This window comes from Eriocheir sinensis, chromosome 33, assembly GCF_024679095.1.
Source record: "Eriocheir sinensis breed Jianghai 21 chromosome 33, ASM2467909v1, whole genome shotgun sequence".
NCBI classification, from domain to species: domain Eukaryota; kingdom Metazoa; phylum Arthropoda; class Malacostraca; order Decapoda; family Varunidae; genus Eriocheir; species Eriocheir sinensis.
In genome coordinates, this window is record NC_066541.1 from 6104536 (window position 1) to 6127167 (window position 22632).

At 43.4% G+C, this 22632-nt stretch overlaps 2 protein-coding genes across 3 annotated transcripts; both read right to left on the reverse strand.

Moving 5' to 3' along the window:
- Positions 1-495: 495 nt before the first annotated feature.
- On the reverse strand, positions 496-6597 carry LOC127006626 (uncharacterized). 2 transcript variants are annotated; one of them, XM_050876740.1, is made up of 11 exons: positions 6465-6574; positions 5699-5956; positions 5103-5273; positions 4738-4841; positions 4393-4487; positions 3958-4159; positions 3708-3829; positions 3200-3383; positions 1911-1980; positions 1186-1306; positions 496-1017 (listed from the first exon to the last, which is right to left on the reverse strand). In XM_050876740.1, exons 1-11 carry the CDS (start codon positions 6499-6501, stop codon positions 978-980), a joined length of 1404 nt encoding a protein of 467 aa, XP_050732697.1. In that variant the 5' UTR covers positions 6502-6574; the 3' UTR covers positions 496-977. The 2 variants fall into 2 exon arrangements, with proteins under 2 accessions (XP_050732697.1, XP_050732696.1); XM_050876739.1 differs by having other exon boundaries at positions 497-1017; positions 5699-5974; positions 6465-6597.
- Positions 6598-8284: 1687 nt separating this feature from the next.
- Positions 8285-22185, reverse strand: LOC127006625 (uncharacterized). Its single transcript, XM_050876738.1, has 12 exons — positions 22033-22185; positions 19869-19898; positions 17240-17461; positions 15269-15424; positions 14303-14397; positions 13659-13753; positions 12070-12268; positions 11186-11310; positions 10800-10998; positions 10234-10315; positions 9219-9393; positions 8285-8709 (listed from the first exon to the last, which is right to left on the reverse strand). The coding sequence occupies exons 1-12, from the start codon at positions 22067-22069 to the stop codon at positions 8640-8642; spliced, it is 1485 nt and encodes a 494-aa protein (XP_050732695.1). The 5' UTR covers positions 22070-22185; the 3' UTR covers positions 8285-8639.
- Positions 22186-22632: the final 447 nt, after the last annotated feature.

Here is a 22632-nt window from a genome sequence, read left to right on the forward strand (position 1 = left end):
CCTACTAAAACGAATCTTAACCGCAATACCCAGACTCCAGGTACGAGCATGAATGCATCAAAATGTGTATATACTCAATGATATTACAACACATTCGTGCAGGCCTGTACCAGGTTATAACTTTTACGGGCACGTCTTTTTACCCCAATGTACCGACGCACCGATAACTTACCGAGTTCTTTACTTTAAATTAGCGTGGAGGACGGGGATAGGCAGGCGCCCAGGCGGAAGATTCTTGACATACTTTTGTCTTGTTTGGGCACGTATGTTCTTAAAATATAAGTTGATATTGGCAGAAAGTGTTCCTGGTGTCTGTGTTGTGTGTTGGCGTTGAAAACGACCCAATAAACGGTAGTGAAGAATGAAAAATAACATGTAAACACGGTACAGACTTCTTAGAAAATGCCACATTTATTCATTTTAATCGCCATGCATCGGCTTACATTGGCAAAAAGTGTTTCTCTGGTGTCTGTGTGATATGTTAGAACTGAAGATGACCCAAGAAACAGTAGCATTTAATGAAAAATAGCATGTCAACATGATACAAACTTCTTTCTCCAAACTGCCACATTTATTAATTTTAATGGCATGCATCAATTTACACTGACGGACAGTGTCTGTTGTGTGATGTGCTGGAACTGAAAATGACCCAACATACAGTAGTAGAGGATGAAAAATTGTATGTTAACATGAAACAAACTTCTTTTTTTGAAACTGACACATTTATTCATTTCAATGGCTACACATTGGCTTATATTAGCAGAAAGTGTTCTCTGGTGTCTAGGTGCTGTGTTTCAACTGAAAACGACCCAAAAACAGTAGTAGAATGAGGTGGAGTATTTAAAAGGTTTCCCGCGGGACGAATCAAGACGGGGAAAATTTGGGTACAAAACAGCGGCATGCCATAAAAAAGGAAGGGAAGCGCGGGTAATCACTTTTAATATTAAAGAGATGAGCCCCACCTTTTCGCGACGTTACTAAAGGTGGTGGGAATGTGATAGCGTTGCGCTCTTGAACCTGGAAAGAAAAAGATGATGAAGAAGGAGAGAGAGAGAGAGAGAGAGAGAGAGAGAGAGAGAGAGAGAGAGAGAGAGAGAGAGAGAGAGAATTATAACACCTGAACAATGCTTATGATTTACGTTATAGAATCAATCCAATACAACACAATATAGCACAGTGACGTACTTCACTTCGTCTCTGTGGAAGTGCACCGCGTCCGAGTCGTCGTTGTCCGAATCGAGGGTCGCGGAGGCCGTGGACAGCCCCTCGTCGTCCACAAAGGCTTGGTTGTCGTGGCTTCGAAGCTCTATCTCCGCCGTCACGGGAAAAAAAATATATATATATATATATAAATATATATATATATATATATATATATATATATATATATATATATATATATATATATATATATAATGAAAGAAAAGGGGAAATAAAATAAAAAAGAAAAGAAAAAAGAGAAAGCAGATGATTACAGAGATGCAATGAATAGATAACTAAGTATATGGCAACAAACATCATAATGACAGTAAATTAGTACACGAATTAAAAAAAAAAAAAACTCAAGCAGGCAAACAAAACGAAAAAAATGATCATACAAAATAATAATTATTTTTATTATTATTATTATTATTATTATTATTATTATTATTATTATTATTATTATTATTATTATTATTATTATTATAAGTAGTAGTAGTAGTAGTAGTAGTAGCAGTAGTTGCAGTTGTAGTTGTAGTAGTAGTAGCTGTAGTAGAAGGAATAATACTAGTTATAGTAGTAGAAGTAGCAGTAGTAGAAGTAGTAGTAGTAGTAGTAGTAGTAGTAGTAGTAGTAGTAGTAGTAGTGGTGGTGGTGGTGGTAGAAGGAGTAATATTAATAGTTGTAGTAGCAGCTGCAGCAGCACTCACCTGGCAGATTGTTACGCATAGGGGGCAGGGCTATAGCATCGGGGTCATCAAGGGTCACACAGCCGAGGTCCTGCGAGGAATTATAATGGTATCAGTAACAGTCTATTACTATAATATAATAAGTCCGTTCCAGCGACTCTGTAAACGCTCACGATGTTGTAACAGCTTCGTCCCCTCGTTTATTTCGGCTGTTAAGAAACGTTCGCTTGAAAATATTATCATTCACAGGGGCAAAATCAAGCACAACACAATATACGTTTTATTTCCCTTCCCTCCCCGAGGACTGTCGCTGAAGGGGAGGGAGTAAGACAAGGCCATTAAGAGCACATCCTTCACGCTTTAGCTCCAGCCCCCGCCCCTAGACCTCCTTCATGCCACATGGCAGTTTAAGTCTTGGGAATTGAGTTGGCAAGTATCATTATATCAGTGTTCTCCCGTTCTCTGGCACAGGCAAGTGTACGATACAGAAAGATAACAGGGCCCGTGTTCTCAGACGCTTCCGCGTCTCACATCAACTATTCCCAAAGGCCGAAAGGGAGATTAATCGGGTTCTAATTAGTGTTGTTTTCGCGTTCAAGATACAGAAGAAGGGTCAAATTACCTTTAGTACCATAAAACTACCCCTTGGAAATGCTCACAATCCATAAGAAAGCCTTGTCAAATATGTGTGCTTTGGCGCCGAAATGTTTAATTAGGGCCGCATTGCTAAACATTTCACCCCCCAAGTACACACATTTGACAAGGCTTTCGTATGAGTTTTGGGCATTTCTAGTAGTAGTTTTATGACCCTGGGGGTAGTTTTGCCCTTTCTCTGTACCGTGAACCTATAAAAAAACACTCATTAGAACCCAATTGATCCCCTCTTTGACCTTTAGAAATACTGATGTGAGAAGCGAAAGTGCCTTATAATACCGACCTAAGGATATGACCCCAAGTAGCTCCAGCACCTCAAGCCCGCGCAGACTGTGACGTCAGCAAATATCGGAGAGGGAAGGAAGAGAAAGAAAACATACATTACTACATGAAATAAAGTGAAAATGAATAGAGACCACGTATAGGTAGGAAGTTCTTAAGCGACTGATCTCACTGTCTTCATCAGACCCGCTGTTCGTCTTCTTTTTTGACATTATACGTAAGTAGAGACACATTCTGACCCAGCATCCCAGCGTGAAACTATATAAAAAAGATGCCTTCCATGTCTCGGGAAAATGCACCCTCCGATATTTCCTCCAGGCTCCAGACACAAACGCGATTCTCTCTCCCCTCGTCGCAACATCCACACGACGCACCTTATCATCATAGTCTGAGTCGGAGTCGTTCTGCACCCCCTGTCCCGGGATGGGTAAGCGTATCCTCTGAGACTTCCTCGAGGCCACGGATCCATACACACCGAAGATGGATGTAGCCTCAGACCTCCTCCTCTTCCGGTCCTCCGCTCTCTCCTCCTCCACCTGGCTGTACTTCTCGTTCATCCTGAAGGAGGGGAGGTAACGAGTTGTAGTAATGGTGGTGGTGGTGGTGGTAGCAGTTGTTACCGAATTGTTAGAGAAATATATCGCAACAGTTCGTTTTATCTTAATTTGTAAGGTGAAATAGTAGTAATAGCAGTAGAAGCAGTAGTAGTAGTAGTAGTAGTAGTAGTAGTAGTACAAGGAGGAGGAGGAGTTGTAGAAACATTATCGCAACAGTTCGTTTTCTCTCAGTTTGTAAGGTGAAATAGTAGTGATAGCAGAACCAATAGCAGACTAGTAGTAGGAGTGTTAGCAGTAATATAAGTTAGTGGTGGTGGTGACTTACATTTTGATGCTGGATTCCTTCTGCAGTATGAACACCGCGGCATTCACCACCACCACCAGGAGAAGCATTGTCCCCAGCACTGCCCAGAGAGTCAGTGTCAGGTAACTGCCCCCGCCACACACCTGTTTAGTGATAAAAAAGAATATAGATAAACAGATGCAGGGGAGGAGGAAGAAAGGTGAACAATTAATATCACACACACACACACACACACACACACACACACACACACACACACGGATCAACCCACCCACACTTCCCCCGGCACATTGTCAGCCCAGTAGTGATGGAGGGAGTCGTCAGCGAACAGAGTGGTCAGTAGGTCCTTCTCGCTGGCCCACGTCACATCTTCCCCTTCTCTCACCACACAGGTCACGTTGTAGGCCACGCAGTCACTCGCACATGTGTTCCAAGGGCATCTCCTCGTCTCCAGGATCACCACGTCCTCCTCCCTGGTGAGTAGAAAACTTATTCTTCTGATCTTCGTGTTATGGAATGTCGAATGTGGAATCTATTATGAAGCGTCGACCTGTTAAAATCCTTGTTGAGAATTATCGTTATTATTATTGCCATCATCACCATTAACTCTTTTGGTATTATCGTTATTATCACTATCATTATCATTGTTTACTTTTATTGTCTGATTACACAAGGAAATGATCAATATAGTACAAAAAAGGCTTACGTGACGGAGATGGAATAATTGTGTTTCTCTATGTGCTGGGATAACAGGGCCGCCACCGCTTTTCTCACTCCATCCATGTACTCCGTCTTGGGCCCCTGGAAGAGCGAACCACCACCTTTCACTAACAACCACCTCACGCTAACAACCATGCACCCGTTAACTATTACCAAACGTACCTCTTATTACCTAACCCCAATTTTCCTTTATCACAACTGAACTGAATCTGCAAAGCCCCACGTACAATATAGAGGTAGTACAACTCATAAAAAAAAGCTATCAACTACTCCTCTGTTCATGACGTCAGCTGTTGACAGTAACGTCACAGCTGTATTAGAGAAAACTCACCTCTTGAAGGGGGACTCCGTTAAGATCGATCCAGGCGCTGTGGTTTGATGGGTTTATATCTGGCGCTGGCGTAGTCGTGGTTGGGGGAAGCGTCGTGGGTATTACTGCGGTGAGGGTAGTGGATGTTGTAGTAGTAATAGTAGTGGTAGTAGCAGCAGTAGTAGTAGTAGTAGTAGCAGTAGTAGTAGTAGTAGTAGTAGTAGTAGTAGTAGTGACGAGGAGGAGGAGGAAAAAATCAGTAGATGTTCAAGATACTAAAAATTTACATGCATAGGGAAGACACTCATATATGAAACACACACATAAATGTAAATAAACAAATAAGTAAATAATTAGATAAATAGGTACACACATAGAAACCCCACCTGTCCTCTCGTAATCAATCCTGAGGGACACATTGCGGACAGGTATCTCAGGTGAGGGGGCGTGCAGGTGGAGGTAGACGTGAGCAGACTGTCCCATCACCCTCACCACTCCCACCTTATTCCTCACCCCGTAGAACATGGCTTCAACGTTACCGATGAAGAGGGATTGGCCTGAAGGTGTAATAGTAGTAGTAGTAGTAGTAGTAGTAGTAGTGGTAGTAGTTATAGGAAAGAGGGAGATGAAGAGGAAAACGAGGAAGAGCTAGAGGAGAAAATAGGAAGATTAAAATTGAAAAATAAACTGAATTATAACAGATACAAAAGTAAAGATAACTCAATTAAAAATTATATATTCACAGATTATAAACTCGATTATTCGTTCATTTGTCACCCTGTTTGTTTGTCTTTCCATTTTTCTGTCTGTTCAGCTGTCTATTTGTCTGTTTCTGTTCAAATGTCTCCCCGTTTACCTGTGTCCATCTGTCTGTCCATTTGTCTATATGTTTGTCTGCTTAACTGACTATCCGACTATCTGTTAGCGTGTATGTTTGTCTCTGTTTATCTTTCTACCCTTTTTTTTACTGTGTCCGTCTTACCTGCGCCAATCAACAGAAAGTCTCCCACAGTATTATTGGAACCATTTTGGTGGAGGGTGGTGAAGGAGGGGAAGTGGAGGTGTGTTACGTTTATATCCATGAAGGGTGTCTCCCCCTCCGGGGGCAGCCCCTCCAGCACCCACAACCTCCTCCCCTCCGCCTGCACCTCCTCCTCCACGGTTATGTTTCCCGAGACGTCGGTTAGAATCAGTGGCGTGATTCTTGACTGTCGTGCTTCATTTGTTTCCTGTTGATAGACTGTCCCCACAAATAAGGCTGAGGAAAGAAGGAATTATATACTAACTCGACTATTATGTATAAATTATCAAGCAAAATTAGACTACGTGCAAATCCTTATTAGAAACCATTATATTCTGCCCTTTTCTAGTAACTGATATATCTTATTGAGCTAGAACGTATTATATACATAATCACCTACTAATCAGTCAGAGATAGACTACATGCAAATCCTTATTACAAAACTAGTTATATTTTGCATTTATCTAATCTTTCTATAATACATCCTAGCCAGGGATAAAGTTAGGCTATGCACATTATTTCGCCAACAAATACTGTATTTCTGCAGTTATTTAACGATTAAAATACGCTTTCTTTGCTAGCAACGAACAAATTATCTACCGGCAGCAAAATATCCTTTACAGTTATCATCTTCTCAACAAAAGCGCCACGTTTTCAGCCTAAGAACAAAATTTCCTCAGCAATATTAACTACACTGCATTTCCTTCGTTACGATAAAACATCTTACCAGCGGTGACGAAGACCATCATCGCTACATTCGCCATACTTGAGGGCGAAAAAACAACTTCAAAATATAGTAAAATAACTTCACGGAAAACACCAAACTTTCACCTCTCGTCGAAGTTAGAGTGATACTGAAGCATTCAATTCCTCCTCGGCAGGTATTGGTTATCTCTGTGTCATATGAGACAAATAACCATAAAAAGACCCACACCAGTACTAGTTCAGCTCTACAATATCACGAAAGTCATAAATGGATAAGATAGACGCGGGAAGATTACGAAAACACGAGGAAGTTGAGGATTTTTTTTATTTGTTCATATTTTGGGGGGTTTCGTTTATTGGGGTCTGCGCGGTACTATACTGGAAGTGCTTGGTCACAATTATACGACCAAGGGAAAGTCAGTCTTGATAGTGAGTGCCAGGGGTGAGGAATTACGTCCTTATTCTTAAACGTATCGGGTTTCCATGACGACTACTTTCCAAGACCACAGAGAAGAGTACCCGGGTTTTCACGAGTGGTTTTCCCGTTCAAGGTGTAGTTGTGTAAAACTTATCACGAAAATCACAAAACAGTCCATTGAAAGCCAAGGAACTTCTACGAGAGGCTTTTCAAACAGGTGAACTGAAGCGCTGATACGTTTGAGAATACGGACATTAGTCTCCTTGAGTGCCTGTGTAAGTGTGATTGTGCCAGCGTCAGTGTGAAGGAAGAGCAGTCTGTGGTGCGGCGTAGAGGGGAGTGCTGTGGTTGAGCGGCGTGCTGTTAAAAAAGGTTAGTGGTGGTAATTAGGTTAGTTAGTTAGCTTTTTAGTCAGTTAGGTTAGTGGTGATATTAATTGATTATGTAGACTGATTATGTTCACGTCTGAGGCTGGCTTGTAGGTCACGGATGCAACGAGACATACTTTAGTCACCGTGCACTATATGTTGGTCCAGAAGCCCCGCCCTTTTTTTTCACAGCCACGAGAGCTGACGGGTTGGATGAAAGGAGCTTGGAGAGGAATCAGTGTAACTATGGAGGGAGGGTGAGGGAGGGGGCGGGGCTTCTGGACCAACTAAGGCCCCTTTCACACGGGGACGCTTAGCAGCCTGCTAAAATTATGCTCCTTTCACACGGGAACACTTGGCAGCGCTGCAGCAGCGCTACTCACACGCGTTAGGCGCACCTAACATCATCGTAGCCGATCCAGGATTCAGTACGTTTCCTAACTTATTGGCAGTAATGTTATAATAATTATTGTATTTCGTAAAGAATCCTTATAACCAAAAACTAACTAATATTATAAGTATTCTCTTTCTTGAACAGAACATTGAATAAACAACAACAATAATATGAAAATACGTATATATTTCATACGGCAGCTGTGGCCCGAGGCAGCAGCACACGCCATTTTGCAGGTATCAGATACCTTAAATAAGCATATTTTTACTGCACAAAGCAGGTGATGTCACTTATTGTGACATCGTGAGCTTTCATATTTATCTATTTGTGTATATTTCATGGAGGTAAAACTTACATTACTAGTTTCATTTTTACTAGTGACACGAATTTCACTCAAATAAGTGAATCAGACACCACATAAATATTACCAGTGTGTGTATGAATGAATACAAAGATAAGCACATACTTTGATTTAACTCTAGGATGTCTCGTGGATCATTAACAAAAATCCGGATAGGCTACTCTTTGGCCCACTACCGCCTCTCGCGGCACAAAAACAGTCCCTCCGGCAAGTTTGTACCCCACATTTGGTGATGTTAGGTGCTCCTATTTTATCAGCGATAATTGAACTCCCGGCATTGTATGGAAACAAACAACAACACTTTAAATGACTAGATAAGTTTATTAGACGTACAGAAGTCAAATCAGCGTCATGTAAGTCATACAATGATTATTATATCGGTCGCTCGCACATAAACAATTAAGATTTTTATCATCTGACCACAAATATGGGAACGCAGAAAGCAGAAGTTGAAAAGAGTTAATGAGACTGGTTCCCTTTCAGGAGTAGGAACAACTTGCAACCATTACCGTATCTCTCTCTCTCTCTCTCTCTCTCTCTCAGTAGATTCAGTGTCTGAGGTAAAGAAAAAAAAGACTAATAGGTCAGTCTCCCTGTCAATGTCAGCAGAGCAGAGGTTGCGGCACTCCCTTCATCAGCGCTGGGTCAAGAATGCATTAAAAGGCTGTCTCTCCTTCGTCTTGGTTGTGCACGTCTGCGGGAACCTCGATCTGGTTCTTGGGTGTTCTGTGAGTGGCCAAGGAAAGGATAAGTTAGTTTAGTTAGGTTAGCTGTGTTGAAATATATACCATCGAGTGCCGGGAATTAAACTTACGCTTTCAGAATGGGTCACGGCAATATAGACCAACTGAGCCACTGATAAGCTAAAAGGTCTCCGTGGCACCGCGACACTTAACTTGATATCTCTACACTGTGGGCATGAACCTAGGACTGGGGTGCCAGGTTAAGTGCCGCAAAAGTGACCTCTTGCAGGATGACCTTTTAGCTCATCAGTGGTGTAGATATCATTCTGCCCTGACTGTATTCTACTGGCTCGGGTTCAATTTCCTGCACTCAGTGGTGTGCATTTCGATATTTTTACTACGTCATTGCAGTTTCTCTGTTGTTATAGATTTGCTGAGATAGGAATGAGATGTGACAAATGGTATTGAAAGCAGCAACAACAAGTAAACAAACTAAGAAGTAAACGAAAACCGTAAAAGAAAACTGAAAAATCTAACGGTAACTCTACATACAGTTCCCTTCTTTTCGGCCTGAAGCTGAGGGCGCCGCCGTTGTCAGAGTCACTGGAATCGCTGTCGTCGGCGAAGGAGGCGCGCTGGAGGGCCAGGGCGTTCTCCTCGTCCACCACGAAGGCCTGGTTGGTGTAGGCGTGCGACTCCTGGCCCTTCCGCGTGAAATCCGTGACCACTGGCGAAGGAAGCGAGACGAGGGAGTGAGGGAGGGGAAGGTTAGGGCGGCGCGTTTTCTTTTTTAGATTAGGCTGGGAGTGTTTGAGTGGGTGGTGATTAGCGTTGCCAGATTATCGTATTCACCACATTGTATTTATCATTTTTAAGCCTCAAACTTTCGTACCTGCACAAATGACGATAGAAAATTAAAGTTAGCGTTAAAGCTGTTATTTATTGATGCTCTTTTTTTTCTTTTTGCCATAGTTATCGGTCCAAAACTACGAAATTCAATGCGGTGAATACGATAATTTGGCAACGCTGGTGGTGATGGAGGGACTGGTGGTGAAGTCATGTGGTGGTGTTCACAAGACTTACGTAGAGGTTGCAGGTATTTCCATGGGTAGGAGTTTTATGAGCCTATAGTGATAGTTTGGCTGAGTATGACAAGACTTCTGCATCATGAACGTGAACAAAAAAACAATCCTGAGAACCCGACTATAGTGTAACCAAATTGTCGAGTCTGTTTTGGCGTTGGCTTCCGCTGGTCCATTTCTCCCCTCTGCTCTGCCACACAGTCCCAACACCTATTTTTTCCTCTCATATGTTACCTATAGCTTACATATGAGAGGAAGGGATAGGTGTTGGGACTGTGTGGCAGAGCAGAGGGGAGGAAAGGACCCGCGGGAGCCTACGCCAGACCGGCTTCGACATATTTGGAAGATTATAATATCCTCTATGAAGACTATATAATCTCCTCTATGGCCTCTGAAAATATTTATTGTGAGCCGAAAGCGTCTGAGAAAACGGGCCATTGAGATACGGAATTGTGAGTTAGCTGGGAAGTCGCTCAGTGTCTCACCTCCTCCTAAGCCGTACTGTGCCGGGTTAGCGATTCCGAGGTCAGGGTCGAAGTAGGTGTAGCCCCCCTCCTCGGCAGCCTCCTGTAGGGGTCAAGGAAACGCTCATGAGGCTGCACACACACACACACACACACACACACACACACACACACACACACACACACACACACACACACACACACACACACACACAGCTTGTCTTTCATAATGTTCTTGTTTTATATTTGTTTCCATTTTATTCTTTAATTCTCTCAATCTTTTTATCTCTTATCTTTCCTTCATCGCTCTCCGCATACCTTCTCTTGCCATTTGTCTTACTTTTCATCCTCTTTTTTTAGGGGGGGATTCTCAAGGTCAGTTTTGTTGCCCTGGGGGATGGATTTCAACTACTAATGGAAAATAAAAACAGACATAAGACACCGGACCATATTGGATCGTATAGGACACAAGATCATAAGACCGTAAGAGGCGTAGGACCATACAAACTTAATCTCTCTCATGCCTCTTCCCCTGTCCCCCACTTACACACCAGCTCCCCCTTCCCTTATCCTCCCGCATAACACACCTTCTCTAACTCCTCCTCTATGTCGCTGTCTCCGTCGCGTTTGGCTTTCGGGAAGGGCATAGTGAAGCGTCTTGAGCTGAAGGAGCCCTGCGAGGCGATGGACCTGCCCCCGACACCAAGTATGGAAATGTCCCCTGAAGAACGCCGTCTCTGGTCCTCCATCCTCTCCCTCTTCGTCTGCTCGTACTTATCTTGCGATCTGAATGCGATGAAGAGAGTCAGGAGGGATGGGATGGAGGGGACAGGCGGCAGAGAAGGGTGATATAAGAGATTTGAGACGACGACCACGGAAAAGAAGAAGATGAGAAGGCGCTGTGATGCTGTAATAGTAGTAGTAGTGGTAGTAGTAGTAGTAAGAGTAGTAGCGGTAGAAGGGAGGTGCTTACTGGCTGAAGGATGATCTGTCGGTGAGCTTCCATGCCCCGACAGCGAAGACGACGCCGAAGATTACGAAGCAGATGGGGATGAGCGTGTAGGAGAGGATGGAGAGCTTCGGGTCCTCCTCACAGATCTAGTGGATTAGGTGAGAAGAGGTTACCTTGTTGAGGTTTGGTCAGGTGAGGAGAGGTTAGCTACGTACGTGAGGTGAGGTTTGGTTAGGTGAGGAGGGATTTGGTTAGGTTAGGTGAGGTTAGCTATGTAGGTGAGGCGAGGTGCGGTTTGGTTTGGTGAGGAGAGATTAGTTAGATGAGGTGAGGTGAGGTTTGGTCAGATGAAGTGAGGTTTGGCTAGGTTAGGAGAGGTTTGGTTAGGTGAGGAGAAGTTAGCTAGGTGAGATGAGGTTTGGTTAGATTGGGAGAGGTTAGCTGAGGTGAGGTTTGGTCAGTTGAGATGAGGTTTGGTCAGGTGAGATGAGGTTTGGTCAGGTGAGATGAGGTTTGGTTAGATTGGGAGAGGTTAGCTGAGGTGAGGTTTGGTCAGGTGAGATGAGGTTTGGTTAGATTGGGAGAGGTTAGCTAGGTGAGGTGAGGTTTGGTTAAATGAGATGAGATTAGGTTAGGCTAGGTTAGGTGAGGTGAGGTTTTAGTAAGTTTGGTGAGGAGACGCAAGATGAGGTTTGATTCGGGTAGGTGAGATGAGATCAGGCTAGGCTGGGTGAAATTAGGTAATGTGAGATGAGGTTAGGTGGTACGAGGTGAGGTTAGCTTAGGATACGTATGGCCAGTGCCCCAACCCCCCCCCCCCCCATCTCTCTCTCTCTCTCTCTCTCTCTCTCTCTCTCTCTCTCTCTCTCTCTCTCTCTCTCTCTCTCTCTCTCTCTCTCTCTCACCTGACACTCTGCGCCGAACACCTCTGCAATGTAATCGTTCGCCGAGGGGTCCGCCAGCATGTCGTCCAGCTCCCCTTGGCTGAACACCACCTCGTCATCCACTATCGTTGCCAGACTAAAGTCGTAGGCCACACAGTTATCCATCGGGCAGAAGTCAGGGTGGCAGTGCTTGGCGTCGTTGATTATGACGTCAGATTTCCTGTAGTGGGAGAATAGGAGGAGAATAGATTGGAGGACGATGGGAAGGAACGAGAAGGAGGAAAGAAGAATAGAAATAAAATGAGGAAATAAAAACGAACGAGGATACGAAGAGTAGGAGATGGGCATGAAGGAGAAAATATAGGAAGGGGAAGGGCATATTGAAAAGAAAGTAACACAGAGGACCAGGACACGGGGCCAGTGTGGCACCCGGGATACCAGTTTACCTTCCCCAGGTATCTTCGAGTACCTATTTTTCGACCACCCCGAAAGGGAGAATGAACTGCTGGGTGAGCTGCACATCAACTGCCCGGGCCGGGATTCGAACCCGGTGCCGGAGATTCATAGCTAAGCACGCTAACTACCAGACCACGGAGTCGAAAATATCTACTCGAACCCCTGGGGGCACACGGATCCCCAATCCCTGATTTAATAAGCCAATACCTTAACCATTAGGATAAAATATCAAAAGAAGAGAAGGAGTGAAAGTTGAGAAGGTGGTGAGCGATGAGGATTAAAAGGAATAGGAGGATATGAGTAATTAGAGGGAGGAAGAAAAGTATGAGAAGTAGGGCAAGGAAGAAAAAAGATAAAGCAGAGGAGAAAAAAAAGGGGGATGGACGAGAAGAAGTAAGGGAAAGAAGAGTAAAGGAGATTAGAGGGAGGAAAGTGAAGGGAGGAGGAGGCAGATGAGAATGAGAAAATGAAAGTACAAGAGAAGAAGAGAAAGACGAGGAGAAGGGTGAAGATATGTAGAATTGTTGTTTCGCAATTATCGCTACATATTGGAAGACAAAAATTAGTGCATAAAAGTGACCTTATTAATGGTAGTATGAGCAGTAGTTGTAGTAGTAGTAGTAATAGTAGGCTTGTTTATCATTTTATTGTGCCCTTGCTGAACCTATTTCCCCGTTAAAAAAAAAAATGTTGTAAGTGTCTTGGTCTGCCTCCTTTACCTGATTTTTGAACGTCGCATTAGTCGTAATCAACATTAATGTGGCTAATTTGCCCTTTTTGACCCGGTTTTCAAGGCGTTGTTAGTGTTTATTAATGTTTGTATATCACTTTTTCATGACTGAGTTTGTAACATGTCAATTAAACTCTGAAAATCCAAGACATTTAGCAAACTCTGCCCTCTGAAATGGAATGAGTTTATAACATATCAATTAAACTCTGAAAAAAACACATTTACACTACACTACCCCCCCTGAATGGAAAATATTTAACATATTAAACTCTGAAAATCCAACACATTTAGCAAACTCTGCCCTCTGAAATGGAACTAAAAAGCCAAACTAGCTACATAACTGTTAATAAATACGAACAAGACGTTTAAGAAATCTGGCGTAAAGGGAAAGGTTAGGAAGAGACGAAGCTTGTGCTGGACTTACGACACATTCACTGTGGTCATGTTGAACTCCGGCTGCGGGTAGTCTGTGGCCATCCTCGAGATAGCGTCCTTGAACGAGTCGTTGTAATTGAACCACTGGCGAGGCGTCGACGAAGAGGAGACAAGTGACGGGAGAGATGCGTCAGGGTTAGATATGGCGATAATAACAGTAGTGAATATAATGACTCATGTATTTTGTTGGGGGGAGGGAGGTGGAAGGGAGGTGACCAGCTGGAAGACCGAAGAAAGCCTGAAGATGGTGTGTGGAGGAAGACATATGAAAGATTGACATCAGAGAGGAGAGAGCAGGCAATCGTCAGGAGTGGGAGAGACTTTGAGCCCGTAAGTGAAAATAAGGACATTAAACAAGAAGAAGGAGGAGGAGGAGAAGAAGAAGAAGAAGAAGAAGTGAAAATAATGAAAGTGACGGAAGAGGTGCGTCAGGGTTAATAGGAGGAGAAGAAGAAGAAGAAGAAGAAGAAGAAGGGTTAATAGGAGTAAATACAATAATAATAATAATAATAATGAAAAGACAAGTGACAGGAAAGATGCATCAGGGTTAGTAAAGACAATGATGATAACAATAATGAAAACGATATTGATGTTGGTAATAATAATGATGATGATGATGATAACGCTCTTTACCTGGTCAACGGGAATGCCTAAGATGGGAACATAAGAGCTGCTCAAGGTCGGGGGCATCGGGGTGGTGGTGGTGGGGGCCTCCGTGGTGATCTTGGCTGAGGGGAGATAGATAGATAGAAAGTTAGACAGATAGATACATAGGTTCGTAAGTAAGTCGGTAGGTAGGTAGGTAGATAGATAAGATGCATAGATAGTTATTTATTTATTTATTTATTTATTTATTTATTTATTTAGAGAGAGAGAGTGAGTCACTAAACGAAATCTCTTTGTTTACAACTGATAATAAACAAAGCGACGGCATTTGTAACCACAGACACAAAAAAAACAGTAATAACAACAATAATAATAAGTCAATCATCATAATACTTTTCTGGGGATTAAACTCACCCATCAGTCTAGCATTTATATAATCATAGCATTTGAAGGGTCAACTTTATTCATGAGATCGACTTTTTCTTCCTTTTTTATTTTAGATCCATTCACTAAATATTGTTAAAAGCGCTGTACCTGCTAACATTGCTTTGGGGTCGGGATGGCAAACACCTTTCTTATTAGTTATATACATTTTGACAACACTAAAAAGAATCAATCTGTTCGTAGGGGAGGCTTTTTTTTTTTATAGCAAAGGAGACAGTGCAGGGTAGGAAAATAAGTAGTATCAGTAGGAATTAAGTAGAGTCAGTAGGACGGTAAGTAGGGAAGTAAGTAGGAAGATGATTACGATCCGTAGGAAGTAAGTAGGATTAGTTGGACAAACAAGTAAAGAAAAAACACGAACGAAAAAAAAAAACGATATCCGTATACAGAGCCTTTGCCTCCACTCTGTCAGAAGAGCTGTGTGAGTGGAGCCCCCCACACATGCATACCCCTGTATATGGACAGCAACTGTGCCTGCAAACCTACACACACACACACACACACACACACACACACACACACAGCCCACCACCACCGCTTCTTACGTACCCGTCGAGTTGAAGGTAATGTTGAATCCCGTGGCATTGATAACACTTTGGGAGGAGTAGAAAAAGATGTGACCAACGCCGCTCCGAATGGTCACCGTCGCCGGCTCGTACCTCCTGCCGAAGAACATGATCTCGTCCCCTTGCAGAATATCGTTACCTGAAGGAGTAGAGGAACATACTTAGTACGTAGCAAGGAAAGCATGGGAAAGAGAGGGAGGAGTTAGGGAAGCGAAGTGAAAAGAAGATTATGGAAGGATGAGAGGATGGAATTAGGGAAGCAAAGGGAAGAAGGAAAGGGAGATTGTGGAAGGAGGAGAGGAAGCAGGGAGGGAAGGAAAGAAAGATTATGGAAGAAAGAGAGGGAGGAGTTAGGGAAGCGAAGGGTAAAGAAGATTATGGAAGGATGAGAGGATGGAATTAGGGAAGCGAAGGGAAGAAGGAAAGGAAGATTATGGGAGGAAGAGAGGAAGCAGGGAGGGAGGGAAAGAAAGATTATGGAAGGAGGAAAGGAAGGCGTAAGGGAAGTGAAGGGAAGAAGGAAAGGAAGGTCATGGGAGGAAGAGAGAGGAACGGAGGGAAAGTAGGGAGGGAAAAAAATATGAGAGGGGAAGGGGAAAGAGTTAGGAAGCGAAGTCAGGAAGAAAAGGAAAATTATGGGAGGAAAAGAGAAAGCAGTAGGAGAGAAAAGCAGGGAGGGAAAAGGGAAAAACAGGGATTATGGAAGGAAGAGAAGGAAGAGTTAGAGAAGCGAAGGCAGAAAGGAAAGGAAGAAGGGAGGAATGACAGAGGCAGGGAGGAAGGCAGGCAAAGTAAGGGGAAAGGAGGGAGGATGGGAAGGGTAAGGGAACAGTGAGGGCAGGAAGAAGGAAGGCAAGGAGCAAGAAAGGAAGAGAAAGTGGAAAGGAGTTGTGAGTTAAAGGAAAGTAGGGTGAAAAATGGAATAAAATGTGAAATGAAACGAAGCGTGGAAGGCAGATGGGATGATAATGATTATACGAAACAGGATGATAAATGAGAGAAGGAGAATAAAGATCATGGGTGAACGTAATCAAAGGGATCAAATGAGATAAGAATTAAGTAAGCTCATTAGAAGATTAGCCGGATAAGGAATTAGACGAGATATGAAGTGAAGAAATAGAAGGTTATGAAATAATGACGTGGTGACATGTATAAAATGTATCAGATATTAAGAAGAAAAATGTAGAGGAAAAAAAATTAATAAAATTAGGATTGCAAAAAAATAGAAAAAGAATGAGGACGACACGTAATTGAAAACCAAAATCGGGAAAGAAAAGTTAAACGATGAAGAACAACAATAACAAAAACAGCAAAAGAGTCAACCTGGGGTGAAAAAAATTATAAAAGCAATCAAACAAACGAACAAAATATTCCAAACGATAAAAACTCGTAATTAGAGCCGAAATTAGGAAAGAAAAGTAAAACAATGAAGAGCAACAACACGAGAAACACCGCAAGACATTATTATCATTATTATTATTATTATTATTATTATTATTATTATTATTATTATTATTATTATTATTATTATTATTATTATTATTATTATTATTATTATTATTGTTGTTGTTGTTGTTGTTGTTGTTGTTGCTGTTATTATTATTGATAATAATATAATTATTGCTGTTGTTGTTATATTAATATTATATCATTATAATTGTTGTTATTGTTGTTGTTTTAATTATTATTATTATTATTATTATTATTATTATTATTATTATTATTATTATTATCATCATCATCATCATCATCATCATCATCATCATCTGTTATTATTGCTATCCATGAAAGGGTACCAAGCGAAAACAAACAAAAATTATATAGACGCAAGCAAAGTCCCTTCGACGAGCAGACATGGATATGAAAAATGAAAAACAGTGATAGTAAAGTAAACGGAAAATAGAAAAAAAGAAAAGGGGGCGGGGAAGGGGGGCAGCAACAAACAATCACTCACCAGCACCAACCAGCAGGAAGTCACCCGCCGTGTAGTTCACCATCGAATCGTGAATGCTCGTGTAAGGCATTCCGAGATCGACCATGTTCAGACTCACTTCGATGTTCACCTCGCTGTCCTGCATGTCCAGAATCCACAGGTACCTGGCGTTGGGCTCGTACCAGCCGCCGCCGGTAGAGTCCGCCGGTGCCTCTATGATCCCGCTGGTGTTGTATATCGTCACTGTCAGGGAGGGGTCAGTTAAAGGTGTGATCATGTGGGAAAGGGTCTTGGTATTACTGTGTTGCGGACTTCTTCTTAGGGTATTCGTGTATTTGTTGATTTGTACTTCTCAATTTTCACACACACACACACACACACACACACACACACACACACACACACACACACACACACACACACACACCGACTTGCTCAAGCCACAAACTCTGGGCGTTCCCTTGACTTCCTCCGCTCAGGATTGTCTCTTGCTAAGACAATCCATTGATCATGGTCAGTTTCTGAGTAGCGTGCCACATGCCCCTGCGTATAGCCGGAGTTGGCGTTGACGGATTATGCAGGTAATATATGTGGAATCAGTCTCACGGAGTAGTCGCCGGTTTGACACAAAGTCATTCCAGAGATATCCAATGATTCTGCGTCGACACTCGACACTTATTACCAGAGGCATCAATCCGCTTCTCCAAGTACCTATTTCGTGTCCATGTCTGACAGCCATAGAGTAAGCACAAGCGACATGAAGATCCGGATCTTTGTCCTACACATGTATCGACTACGCCATACACTCATGCTGATCGAGTGCATAACACCGTGGGCCAAGCCAATCCACCGTAAGACTTCCTGGCGAGACCCACCGTTGTTTTGAACTACGCTACTTAGGTATGTGAAATTTTCAGAGACCTCAGTGTCCTCGCCACACGCATGAACAGACTGTACTGTTTCGTCTAGCAAGCCTCCAAACACCTGATCTTGACCCAGGAGACCTGAAGTCCCAAGGGCTTCACCTCTTCGTGCAATGCCTTGAGAGCCATCATCAGTACCTCCAGCGACTCCGCAAGGATTACTGCATCATCGGCAAAACAAGGTCAGTGACCCTAGTATTTCCAATAGATGCTCCACAATGACTGGTCCACAACTCTCCCTAGTACCTGACCATACAAGTGTTGAATAGTGATGGGGCAAAGACACAGCCTTTCCTCACTCCCGCGTTCGCGGGAAGGAAGCTGGACATGCCCCTCACACATTTAACAGTAATCTCAGTCCCAGCATACAGGCGAGTCAGCAAACCAAGAGTCCTTGCAGAAATCCGCCAGAGTCGCAGGAGTTCCCAGAGTGCCTTGCGATGCACTGAATCAAACGCCTTATTGAGATCGACATAGGCTGCAAGCATCCGAGTCGAAACTCACGCCGGCGCTCCACCTGTACGCGAAGCGCTAGGATACGGTCAGCTGTCGACTTGTTAGGCGTGAACCCAGACTGCTCAGGTCTCCGTAGCTTCAGCAGCTGGCTGCGAATCCGCATCAGCAATAGGTGGGCAAGCTCCTTGCTTGGCTTAATGAACGGTGTAGTACCACGGTAGTTGTTGCAGTCCTGATGGTCTTTTCCTTTCCAGATAGGGACGACCAACCCCCTCTTCCAGTCAGGAGTAATGGTATTGGATTGCCATACGGCAGTCAAGACCGCATGCAACCCGCGGATCATGGCCTCACCTCCAGCTTTGAGCAGCTCCGCACTGATGTTACAGATACCAGGTGCCTTTCCACCCCTCAACTTTGCCACAGCCTCTCTGACCTCGTCAAGAGAGGGTGGGCTTTCGTCGATGGGTGGATCAGCATCCGCTATCTGCAATCCAGCAACTGGAAGCTACCCACTCGGAGGGTCCGCTGCGTCCAACTGCTCAAAGTACTCAGCCCAGCGAGGCCTCTGCTCATCCATGTCCAGCAGGGGGCAGCCATCAGCTATTCGGATAGCCCTCATCTGAGAGGGAGGCGCGGAGTGGAGCTTCTTCAGGGCTCAGTAAGCAGGTCATTCGCACAGTACCAACTTCCTTAGCGAGACCCCTGACATACTTATCCTTGCATCTCTTCAGGAGAGCTCTAGTCCCACGCGACAGAGCCCAGCAAACCTGGCAGCGCGACTCTTCTCTCTATTCTCCAGCATCTCCCCCAAGGCAAATCCACTCCTACTATAGTGAAACGATAACATATGAGAGGAAGAAATTGGTGTGGCAGAGCGGTGGGGAGGAAAGAACCCGCGGTAGTCAACGCAAAAATTATCTCGCCAATATGGTTTCACTTTAGATCTTGGACGCATCTCGAAGTGTCTCACGTTTGAGGGTATTCCACAGTTCTTCAAGGTCCTCAAGGGTACTGAACACATTGAACCTATATGAGACTGTCACTGGATACTCCTGAACACATGCCAGGTCTTTCAGCCTCTCGAGATGGAACACAATATTGTTGCATCTCGGGACTCTTTTTGACCTGACATGAAGCTTGAGTGTTGCACCAAAAAACTCAGCACTCTGCACTTTCCGGAAAACCCTGCACACACACACACACACACACACACACACACACACACACACACACACACACACGCGCGCGCGCACACACTGTACCAAACTTACCACTGTTCAGTGCCAGCGTCGGTGCCGCTCCTGAAAAGATGATAATAATAATGATAATAATAATAATAATAATAATAATAATAATAATAATAATAATAATAATAATAGGCTTAGCTCATGTATAAGGAGACGGATGTGCGTGTCAAATCAAAGCGCCTTCTAATTAACTTCGAAATATTAAACCTTCACTATTTTATTCACGTTTCGTCAGCCTATGGAAGCCACACTTGCGAGACTAATTTCCCTCCCATGGGTCTCACTACATATCATTAAGTTGTGCCGTGTCTTTGTGCTCCTCAGGCTACTAACTAAAGAAACTCGATCCAATGACGATGTCGAACCGAAATTGTAAACTATCCTCATCCTAATTGATACACTAGCTCTTAGTAAATGGATGGGCAGGCAGCTGAACACAGAGAAACGAAAAGAGTAAATGACAATGACAAGAACATTGAAGAAAATAGCAAAACAAAAGAAGAGGATGAGCAACAGGAATTCATAAGGTACCCGTGAATGTTTGAGTTAGAGGAAATTAAGGGTGAAGGAAATATTCATGAAGAGGGACTGAAAAACAGCAATGGATTTTGTGACTGGAGAGAGGAAGTAAATGGAGAAGGTGAACAGATGGGTGCAAGGGAGGTAGGAAATCAACCTAGCTCCAAATAAATAGTGACCTATCCCTAATTAAAGACTAACTAAACCTCCTTAACTTTATCAGCTCCGCGGTAAGACGTGTAATACTTCCTGGATTGCCGTACGATAACTGTTACACAATCCAAGGCGCTGAGGGAAAGGAGACGTAGCTAACAGAGATACCGAGAATAAACATTATAACCCCGACGGAATGGTAACTTCGCTCTCTTAAAAAATAACTTTACCCGTAATAAATGGTATCCTCGCCCCTTAAACAGTGTCCTTGTCCCTTTTAAATGGTAACCTCGTTCGTTGGATTTTCAATGCTTTGTGTGTTTGCTGTGTTTGCCGAGGGTCGTAAAACAGCGTCCGGGCTAACACCACCACCGCTAATCGAAAAAGGCTGTACTTCGTTATGTAGGTCTTCACTGGTTTATGTATTGACTGTTACTGGAAAATAAAATAAAATTCAAAGCATTCGCTAAGCTCCATGTGGCCTAGGTGCTCCTTTCCGTCACTGGAGCCCTTGAGCTTGCGGGGGGTAAGAACTCAGGGCCTGGGTAACATCCAGGTTATCACAGTCTTCCTTTCCCAGGTTTCCTCAGTTAAGAGGTTATCACACTGGGCTATTTTTTCTCCAACCTCCGATTAATCGGCGGTACCGCCCACCTCCAGCACTTTTTCCGCCAACTGTTGGAGCAGATTTGCAGCCCGCAGCTTTCGGAAAGGAATCCGTTTGCTGGAGGAAAATTCGAAGTCAACTGACACTCTATGTAAATTGTTGAGAAAACAAAATAGTTTGCCATAGTGATTTTATTTTTTTGCAGTACTTGCAATAGAATAAGGATTATGAATAAGAAAAAAAGAAACCAAAACAAAACATTATAAAAGAACAACATAAATTGTCAGTTGACCTCTTAACATAAACAACCCCAAACTGTTCTCTCCTTGCTAACCACTCCACACCCACACACTCCACACACGCCTCTTTTTCTTGGCTTTAAGCTCATTCCAGTGAAGAAGTAACAGTGCTGCGGCGACAATTCTTCTCGAATAGAAGCCTGTCGTCCTGAAGATGGTCGGCCATTGTTGCTGGAGCTGGAGAAACGTAAACAAACGTGTGTGCTAGGAGGTGTCGGCGGTACTGGCTGAAATCGGAGGTAGGGGGTAGGATGTCGGAGGAAAAATAGCCCAGTGTGATACCCCTTTTTTGTTTTACCCATTTGCTGTCCAGCCCGATTGAGGACGGACAGCTGGGTGAGGTGCGCGTCGACTGCCCAGGCCAGGATCAAACCCAGGCCTGCGGATTTATAGCTAGGCAACCATAACCACTACACGCGGAGACGCATGCCTATAGCTGAGGGTCATGATGACATGCTCCGCTGAGAGTGGTTTAAAGGAAAAATATGATATAATCTCGACGCTATAAACTCTCTCTCTCTCTCTCTCTCTCTCTCTCTCTCTCTCTCTCTCTCTCTCTCTCTCTCTCTCTCTCTCTCACACACACACACACACACACACACTCACTCACCCAGGAGCAGAAGCACCACGCCAACACGGACCTCCATCCCTGCTTGTCCTTCTGTCTTTGCCTCCACAGTGTTGCCAGAGCCTGGTCGTCGCGCACCAAAACAAATGAACAGAGGCAATTGTTCAACCTGTCCACTTGTAAGCCACTCTATCGTAAACCCCCAAAAGCGTGTGGCGCTCTGAACGCCTTGTTAGGGGCGATGTTTGAGGTTGAATATCAGAGTTTTCGATTCTAACAGCTTCGTTGTTTAGCGCTGTGTGTCCTGCTGCCGGGTTATTAATCTTATCGTTTTATCAGCAGTGATGAAATTTTGTTAACTCAGTTTTCTTATCTAACTGGAATGCCTGACATACGTCACCTTGATTATTAGCTGGTTATCTTGTTTCCCTGTATATTGTCATTACTTGCCCAACAGGATAAAAAAATGAAGTCGTTATGAAGTTCGAAAAGTTTTATTTGCACCGCAACAAGGCAGAAAATTATCCGCTCAAATTATGAAAATTAAAATAAAAAACTTAAACTATGTGAGAAATTATAAAGCAAAAGAAAGAAAAAAAAACTGATATTTTGAAAAGGTTTACGCAGTCTACAACGTAAAAA